Raw genomic sequence first — 9,773 nt, 5'->3', positions numbered from 1 at the left:
GGCAATAGGGTGGGAGGGTGGGGGGGGAGGGGAGTGCGGGAGGAGGGGAGGGAGAGGGAACTGGGATTGACATGTAAAACAAGCTATTTAAAATTAAAATAAAAAATGATTTAAAAAAAGACAAAAAAAAAAAAAAAAAGAAAGTACAGGTTGGCTCCAAAAGATTAAGGTACGTGAAGTGCTCCCAACATCTAACTGTTATTAAGTCTCCAAAATATTCCAATTGGGAGCTTTAGAGTCACATCTTATCAGACCATCCCTGAAATAAATTGGATGTAAAAGAAGCTGAGCATGAAGCGGCCTACTTCAGCTGAGAAACACTGCGGGCTGAAGAAAACAGCAGTAAGATGAGAGGAAGGGGAGAACAGGTGTAAAAGGCATCCCAGAGGCAATGCCAGCAGGAGCCACTGACAGGCTGAGGTGGGACCAAAGCAAGAAAGCAAGTAGTCATGGCCAGGGAGACCCCTGAGTATCTTGTGATAACCAGATACTCCTTGCAACAAAATCACCTCTCTCTGGCTGTGAGGCCATCTGGCAATGTCCAGCCATGGCAGCTTCCATTTCCAAATGGAATCCACGAACCAACAGAAATCATTCCCAATGTATATCGGATCTTAAAGTCCTAAGGGCCAGAGACCAATCAACTGAATCAAAGTATGTAAACCACCAAAGGTTCCTCTCGTGGAACTACAAAGTATCGCCCTTTAAACCTTGAGGTGAGTAACTGAAGTCATGATTAGGTGGTATATTATTCTTGGGGAATATTTTATCCATACCAAGTACTGCCAAACAAATTAATAACAGCTGAGTCTCCATAAGCCAGAGCAATGGCCGGACATTAGGGAATGGAGCCGTCATCCCCAATTTCTATGATTCTCTAATACTCATAAATATTTAATTTAAACTGCAAGGCAGAGAGGTCAGCTTACCATCTTAACACCAGGAAGCTAAGCTGAAGCCATACAGCTTTTGCCTCCATTTGAATTAATATCCTGGTATTCACACTTCTACTGATTTCTTTTTTCTTTTTTTTTTTTTTTTTCTTTTTTTTTTGGTTTTCCGAGACAGAGTTTCTCTGTGGCTTTGGAGGCTGTCCTGGAACTCGCTCGGTAGTCCAGGCTGGTCTCGAACTCACAGAGATCCGCCTGCCTCTGCCTCCCGAGTGCTGGGATTAAAGGCGTGCACCACCAACGCCCGGCTACTTCTACTGATTTCTAAAGATGGTTTTGTGTTAGATATTTTATATGTACACTAAAGAAACACAATACATATTCACTTTAATGTGCCATGTTGACTCATTTTTGACAAGAGGAAAATACACAGATTTTCTTCACATTGGTACACAACTGTGAGGGTGGCTGTCCTCATGTGACTTAAGATGCCGGGGAGTCTTCATAAAGGACTTCATCTACTTTCATGTCGTGTTCATCCACTGGGACCTGGAGACAGATCTGCTCTTTGAAAGCCAAAGCCAAGGTGTAGGGCTTCACTTCCTGATGCTGCATACAGCGCTTCAAGTAGGTGTCATAGTAGCCCTTGCCCCGCCCTAGCCGGTTGCCATCTTTGTCAAACCCAAGGCCTGGCAAGAAGATGAGGTCAAGTCCACCTGTGGAAATAGGGATGTATATGGTTATTGCAAGATCAATTCAGGATAGCAGCTGTGTTTTATTTCTTATAACAATAATCCTTTTTCTGATTTCTAAAGAAAGAGCCGACCTTTGTGAAATTATGAAAAAATCAAGTTGGACAAAGGAGCTAATTCTCCAGCTACTTAGTTAGTCCTGCATCCATCCTTCCGCAGTTCCTGGTGGGCCTCTAGAGATATGGCAGATTGCTAGCCCTGGCCACACCAGCCAGAGGGTTCTCCAGGGCAGAGCCTCAGAACCTCCGTTAATTCTAGCATGCTTCTCCCTCCACGCACTGCCCAGTTTGGGAGGCAGCAGCCTGGACAATGAGATGGAGAGGTGTGAGAGGGTAAGGGAAAAGCAGGACGGATGGAGCTATTCTCATAGCTCCTAAGAGCACTGAGAAGCCCACTCCTCTTCCTTTTCCTCCCATTGACAGGCAAGGGTAGGCTCAGCCTGTCATCTTCGCTGTGGGCTAACCACTCAGACAGCACTGCTGGCTAGGCATACCACGGTTGGAAGCCAAGGGCTCTCCAGCACAGGATGCTAGAAGCAGTGTTATTCAGACTGCCGCTAGACTGGCCCCTGCTTCAAGCAGCTGCTGACTTCCTCTGAGGTCAGCTCCACTTCCTGTTCCTGGCATGTACCTGTCGACCCTACCCGTAAATATCCCACACTGAACAGCTCAGGTGCAGTCAGATCCAACCTCTAAGCCTGCCTATTACAAGCCCTGCTTGCTAAGAATGGTGGTGTCACTGACCTTTTCTCTCTCCCCATCCCATTCATTTATCTCTATAGGGATGAACAGTGCCCTGTGCACTTGGACCTTACTCCCTAGGGTCCTCTTTATGTTTCCAGAGCAACTGACTTAAAGCTCCTGTCTTCTAAACCTGTAACACACATACAGTTTCTATGACTTCTGCCTCTCATGGTAAGAAACATATTTTGCAAAGTCCTCAGAGGAGACAGAGTCCCTGCCTTCAAGAGATGGTAGTTCAGTTAAAACAAAAATTCAGGCCAAGGCCAAGACAACATCTCTATCATGTGTCCCAAACAACAGAGACAGGAGCTCTAGAGACTCCAGCAGAGAGCAAGTAAATCTAGCTAGGTGACAAGACCAGGTCATGGGGTATTTTGACTTGACATGGATCTTTAAGAACAAGTTAAGGGTCAGGTTATATCCTGGAAACCAAAAGGGGGGTAGCAGGAGCAGTGTGCTGAAGAAGCGGCAGGCAGCACTTCTGTTTCCTGGAGATGGAAGAACGGGGTAGAGAGTAAGACGACAGACCAGCTCTCTCCAGCACGAGCCATAGACGTCCTTAAAAAGGTGTGCAGATTAGTCACAAAATTAAAAATAGAACTACCATAAAACCTAGCAGTCCTGCTCCTATGGATTATCCACAAAAATTAAAACAAGATCTTAGAGGATACTAGATAACATAAGAAAAACTATAAAAGCCAAGCAACAAAAAGGGAAAGCAACAGAGCAGCTGGGACATCCACCAGTGCCAACTCCTAAGGACAGAAGGCAGAATTTTGGAGCTGCCACATTATGCTGGTGGAAGAGGGAATGGAGGAAGGAAACAGGCAAGGAAAGCCATCCTCAGCCCTCAGGCTGCAGCCAAGCTTGCTGCCACTGCCCTGCTCCTCCCTGTGCTTGGTCTGCTGCTCTTCCTGGAGTCTACTTCGTAGAGCTGAGGGTGTATGTCTCTGTCAACTCCACTGGACAGCAAATTTCCTTGCAGGCCATAACTTTTTCCAAGCCATCCTTCAAGCTTGAATTTCAATAGACTTCCAGAGCACAAAGACCCTGAAAGACAAGTACATTATCTTCAGATAGATCAATCGTGGCATGACATCCCCACTTTAATAACTCTAAATACATATATTTGGATTAAAGAAGTAACAAAACGAGTAAGTTTGTCTCAGCATGCCTGCTAGTTTGATGTGAATGGGAGAGCTGTTAAGCAGAAGGGAGAATGGCCTTTGGACTGTTGAGTAACTCAGGGATCTGAACTCACCCTTCAGGGGTCCTTTGGACTGTTGAGTAACTCAGGGATCTGAACTCACCCTTCAGGGGTCCTGGCATTCTTCTTAGGACTTTGGCTGTGGGTCCCTGCCCACAGGATTACCACCACCTAATGAAAGACCCCAACTGCAAGAAACATCTGTCTAAAAAGTAACCATGAGTTCAGATTCAGGCTAAGGGCCCTGGCGCCAGAGTGATTACCAAACAGGATATCTGTAGTTGGCCACCTGGTGCTGAGGGAGTTCGGACTCAGGTCAGGGGCCCTGGCGCCAGAGTAATTATCAAACAGGATATCTATGGTTGACCACCTGGTGATGAGGGCGGGTAGCTCCGAGAATGTCCCGACCACTGTGTATCCTAGATTGAGCCTAGTCAGCCTTATCTGACTTCCTTGTACCCGAGTTGGCTGTTCTAAAGCTCACCCCTCGCCTCATTTAAACTAACCAATAGGGACTCTGTAACCGTGCACCTCGCTTCTGTACCGCGCTTGTTGCTATAAAAAGGGCCCCGTTTTCTTGCTCGGTGCGCTTGGTTCCCGAGAGACCAAGACGCCCGGGTACCCGTGTGTGAGCAATAAAGCCTCTTGCAGTTTGCATCCAATCCGTGGTCTCGGCTGATCCTTGGGAAGGGTCTCCCTGAAGAGAAAGCACTCCTCTGGGGTCTTTCATTTGGGGGCTCGTCCAGGATTAGAGACCCCCACCCAGGGACCACCGACCCACCGTTGGGAGGTAAGCCTTGTGTGGATCCACTGTATGTCTGTTGTTGTTCTATGTTGTGTTTGCGCCCGCGTCTGTAGTACTCAGCTGTGTACATCGGTTGCTGGCACGCCGAGGAGGAACCGACGGGTTCAGAACTCCCGACCGCGGCCCTGGGGGACGTCCCAGGGGATACTGCGCGGTGACAGATTCCACGACTGACATCGCAGGTTTATGTTTGGGCAGTTTCCCGCCCTGTTCGGGACCTCCCCCTCAGGGAGAAGGATTTTTGGTCCTGCTCTGGGAAGGCGAGAGGAGGGCCCCTCTCCCTTCAGAAAGATCACTTTCGGTTTTTTGCCAAAGCCGCGCTGCGAAAATTTGTTGTCTGTCTCTGTGTTTTCTATTCGTGGTAGGAGTTTGTGCTGTTCTTAGTTTAGAAAAAATGGGACAGTCGGTTACCACCCCTCTTTCTCTAACCTTGGATCATTGGAAGAAAGTACAGGAATACGCACATAATCAATCGGCCGATGTGCATAAGAGAAAATGGGTCACCTTCTGCGCCTCCGAATGGCCCACCCTTGATGTCGGATGGCCACGAGATGGTACCTTCAGTCCTAACATTATTAGTCTTGTAAAAGGAAAAGTCATGGATCCTGGACCACACGGACACCCTGACCAGGTGGATTACATCATCACCTGGGAGGCTTTAGTCCAGAAACCACCCGCATGGGTCAAGCCATTCCTCCCCGGAATGACCCCCCTTTTTTCCTCCCACTCCCGACCCCCTAAACCGTCCGCACCTTCTCTTCCCCCCTCCCTTAAACCCACTCCTGACCCCTGCCGCTTCCCGCTCCAATCTGTACCCTGCCCTCGTGCGCCCCTCACCCGAGAAGTCTAAACCGAAAGTTCTTCCAGATGGAGATGACCTGCTTATGGACCTTCTGGCGGAGGGTCCACCTCCATACCAGGAGGCACCACTAGCTGCGGGACAACGACCGGACGAGGCGGAAGCTGAGCCAGCCAGGCAACCGGCGGCGGCTCGACCTCCCGAGAGGACCGCTTCGTCACCCGTCGCCGGCCGCCTGAGAGGAAGAAGAGAACAAGCCCCCGCCGATTCCACCGCCCTGCCACTGCGGACAGGGCCAGACGGCCAACCCCAGTACTGGCCATTCTCTGCTTCCGATCTGTATAACTGGAAAAATAACAATCCTCCTTTTTCTAAGGACCCCTCACAGTTAACCTCTCTTTTAGAATCAGTTTTGGTGACACATCAGCCCTGGGATGATTGCCAGCAGCTCCTGCAGGTACTCCTCACCACTGAAGAGAAGCAGCGAGTCCTCCTCGAGGCTCGTAAGAATGTGAGGGGAGCAGATGGCCAGCTGACCCAACTCCCTAACGAGATTGACGCTGCTTTTCCCTTGACTAGACCCAATTGGGACTTCACCACCGATGCAGGTAGGACCCATCTGCGTCTTTATCGCCAGTTGCTTATAGCGGGTCTCCGGGGGGCCGCTAGGCGCCCCACTAATTTGGCCCAGGTAAAGCAGGTGTTGCAGAAATCAGAGGAGACACCGGCAGCCTTTCTCGAACGGTTGAAAGACGCCTATCGTATGTATACCCCGTACGATCCCGAGGATCCGGGGCAGGCTATGGGCCTCGCCATGGCCTTCATTTGGCAGTCGGCTCCGGACATCCGAAATAAATTGCAGCGACTGGATAATTTACAAGGACAGACAGTGTCAGATTTGTTAAAAGAGGCAGAGAAAGTTTTCAATAAGAGAGAAAGTCCAGAGGAAAGAGAGGAGCGCTGGAGAAGGGAAAACATGGAAAGGGAGGAAAGACTTCAGAAGGAGATGGAAGAGAGAGAAAATACGAGGGACAGGAAGCGGCATAGGGAACTGACAAGGCTGATGGCCACAGTAGTGTCAGGACAAAGACCAAGGCAGGATAGACAGGGGGGAGAACGAAGAGGACCTAGATTGGAGAAGGATCAATGCGCCTATTGCAAGGAAAAAGGACATTGGGCGCGTGAATGCCGGAGAAAGCAAAATCGAAACCGGCACGCCAAACCCCAACCCCCGGTATCTCTCCTAAATTTAGAGGATTAGGAGGGTCGAGGCCAGGAGCCCCCCCCCAGCCAAGGTTAACCCTACAAGTAGGGGGGCAACCAGTAACCTTCCTAGTAGATACAGGGGCACAACACTCCGTCCTGACAAGATCCCCCGGGGACGCTGAGTAGCCGCACAGCCTGGGTCCAAGGAGCCACAGGAGGAAAGAGTTACCACTGGACTACCAACCGACAGGTGCAGTTGGCCACCGGTAAGGTAACTCACTCCTTCCTCCACGTTCCGGATTGCCCTTATCCCCTGCTAGGGAGAGATCTCTTAACCAAACTAAAGGCTCAGATACATTTTGAAAAGGCTGGAATTAGTGTGACTGATTTGGCGGGGCGGCCTTTACACGTGATGACTCTGTCCATAGAGGATGAATATAGGTTACATGAGCAAGCTAAAAATGCCCCTTCGGACTTGGAAACCTGGTTGCAACGCTATCCTCAGGCATGGGCGGAAACCGGGGGAATGGGCCTTGCTGATAACCAGCCCCCCATAATCGTCTCCTTAAAAGCAAACGCCCTGCCGGTTGCCATCAAGCAATATCCAATGTCTAAGGAAGCTAGGGAGGGCATCACGCCCCACATTAATAGACTCTTAGAACAAGGGATCCTAGTCCCCTGTAAATCTCCGTGGAACACCCCCTTATTGCCAGTTAAGAAGCCGGGAACAGGAGACTACCGGCCGGTCCAAGACCTCCGGGAGGTTAATAAAAGGGTCGAGGATCTACACCCTACAGTGCCAAATCCCTATAACCTCCTTAGTTGGTTGCCGCCCACCCACACTTGGTATACAGTCCTGGATCTCAAAGACGCTTTCTTCTGCTTGAGACTCCACCCCACCAGCCAATTACTGTTCGCCTTTGAATGGAAAGACCCGGCCCAGGGGATTTCGGGACAGCTAACATGGACGCGGCTCCCACAAGGATTCAAGAACAGCCCCACACTCTTTGATGAGGCCCTGCACCGCGACTTGGCTGACTTCCGCATCCAGCACCCCTCCCTGGTCCTGCTCCAATATGTGGATGATCTCCTCTTGGCAGCTACTTCAAAGGAAGATTGCCGCCATGGGACGGGAGCCCTGCTTCAGGCACTGGGGAGCATGGGATACCGAGCCTCGGCCAAGAAGGCCCAACTCTGCAGGGAACAGGTAACCTACCTGGGCTATGAAATAAAACAGGGACAGAGATGGCTAACTGAGGCCCGGAAACAGACTATTTTGAGCATCCCCGCTCCCAGGACCCCCAGGCAATTAAGGGAATTCCTGGGAACCGCGGGCTTTTGTCGTCTCTGGATCCCAGGGTTTGCTGAACTAGCTGCCCCCCTGTACCCCTTAACCCGAACAGGGGTACCGTTTAAATGGGGAAAGGATCAACAACAAGCCTTTGCAGATATCAAACAGGCCCTTTTGAGCTCCCCAGCACTGGGACTACCCGATCTGCTCAGGCCCTTCGAACTGTATGTGGACGAGAAACAGGGCTTTGCGAAGGGAGTATTGACTCAAAGACTAGGACCATGGAGGAGACCAGTAGCCTACCTATCCAAAAAACTTGACCCGGTTGCTGCAGGGTGGCCACCATGCCTCCGCATGGTAGCGGCGATAGCCGTCTTGGTCAAGGACTCCAGCAAATTGACCATGGGGCAGCCGCTCACTATCCTGGCCCGGCATGCTGTAGAGGCCATAATCCGGCAGCCCCCGGACAGGTGGCTCACCAATGTCAGGATGACCCACTACCAAACCCTGTTATTGGACTCTGATCGGATCCGGTAGGAAGCTCCGGTAGCTTTAAACCCCCGCTACCCTCCTGCCCCTCCCGGATGCACATGAACCTCATGACTGCCTGCAGATCTTGGCCGAGGTCCATGGGACCCGTCCAGACCTGTCAGATCTACCGCTCCCTGATCCTGACCATGTATGGTTCACTGACGGAAGCAGTTTCCTGGAGAACGGGGAACACCGAGCAGGAGCCGCAGTGACTATGGAAGACCAGGTGGTATGGTCCCAAGCCCTGCCAGCAGGAATCTCCGCTCAAAAGGCTGAACTCATAGCCCTAACACAAGCCTTACAATTGGCCAAAGGTAAGAGACTCACTGTGTACACTGACAGCAGGTATGCCTTCGCCACGGCTCACATCCACGGGGAAATTTACAGGAGGAGGGGCTTACTTACCTCGGAGGGTAAAGACATTAAAAACAAAGCCGAAATATTGGCCCTATTGCAGGCCATACACTTGCCGCAGGCCCTTAGCATTGTCCATTGCCCTGGACATCAAAAAGGGGACTCGCTGGTCGCTAGGGGCAATAGGATGGCTGATTGGGTCGCCAAGGCGGCAGCTAACAAGGGGGAACAAGCTAAAGAATTGATGACATGCTCTACACCGGGCCATAACCATGAAAACCCCAGCTGGACATACACAGAAGAGGAGATCCACAGCCTACGTGAAATGGGAGCTCAGGAAGACCCCGAGACTGGGAGACGGACTCACCAAGGGAAGGTAGTGATACCCGTAAAGGAAGGCCGCTACTTAATCTCCCACTTGCATCGGTTCACCCACCTCAGTTATCAGAAGATGAAGAAACTGTTGGAGCGGGAGGAGGAGACCTACCTTTTCCTCCAAAAGGACAAAATCCTTAAGGAGATCACCGAGCGCTGTGATGCATGTGCCCGAGTTAATGCCTCCAAAATCAAATTGTCTCCCGGGACGAGAACCCGGGGTCATCGTCCCGGCACCCACTGGGAAGTGGACTTCACCGAGATAAAACCCGGGAAGTATGGATATAAATACCTACTGGTCTTTATAGATACATTTTCAGGGTGGCCAGAAGCCTTCCCTACGAAGTATGAGACCGCCGCCGTGGTGGCTAAAAAGCTGCTGGAGGAGATCTTTCCCCGATACGGGATGCCACAGGTAATAGGGTCAGATAACGGTCCTGCTTTCGTCTCCCAGGTAAGTCAGTCTGTGGCCACCTTATTGGGGATTGATTGGAAATTACATTGTGCCTATAGACCCCAAAGTTCAGGACAGGTAGAGAGGATGAATAGAACGATCAAGGAGACTTTGACCAAATTAACGCTTGGAACTGGCACTAAAGACTGGGTCCTCTTACTACCACTCGCCCTGTATAGGGCCAGGAACACGCCAGGCCCCCATGGGCTGACCCCGTTTGAGGTCTTGTTCGGGGTCCCGGTGCCCATTGTCCATTTCCTCAGCCCAGATGTTTCTGACTATGCCACCACTCCTTCTTTACAAGCCCACCTGCATGCCCTCCAACTGGTCCAGCGGGAAGTGTGGAGACCCCTCGCCCAGGCGTAT

At 50.9% G+C, this 9,773-nt stretch overlaps 1 protein-coding gene across 3 annotated transcripts in view; it reads right to left on the bottom strand.

The window, feature by feature from the left end:
* Nucleotides 1-1,260: 1,260 nt before the first annotated feature.
* The window catches only part of LOC121139104 (5-formyltetrahydrofolate cyclo-ligase), a 34,109-nt gene continuing 25,596 nt past the window's right edge, over nucleotides 1,261-9,773 (bottom strand). For all 3 annotated transcript variants that reach the window (XM_040742011.1, XM_040742012.1, XM_040742013.1), the window contains exon 3: nucleotides 1,261-1,606. In XM_040742011.1, coding sequence (XP_040597945.1) covers nucleotides 1,374-1,606 — 233 coding nt within the window. In that variant the 3' untranslated portion in view covers nucleotides 1,261-1,373. The remainder of the gene's footprint in view (nucleotides 1,607-9,773) is intronic.

The sequence above is a fragment of the Mesocricetus auratus genome, unplaced genomic scaffold, assembly GCF_017639785.1.
Source record: "Mesocricetus auratus isolate SY011 unplaced genomic scaffold, BCM_Maur_2.0 Super-Scaffold_6731, whole genome shotgun sequence".
Classification (NCBI taxonomy): domain Eukaryota; kingdom Metazoa; phylum Chordata; class Mammalia; order Rodentia; family Cricetidae; genus Mesocricetus; species Mesocricetus auratus.
Note: the sequence above shows the minus strand (reverse complement) of the source record. Positions and strands in the feature narration are given on the sequence as shown.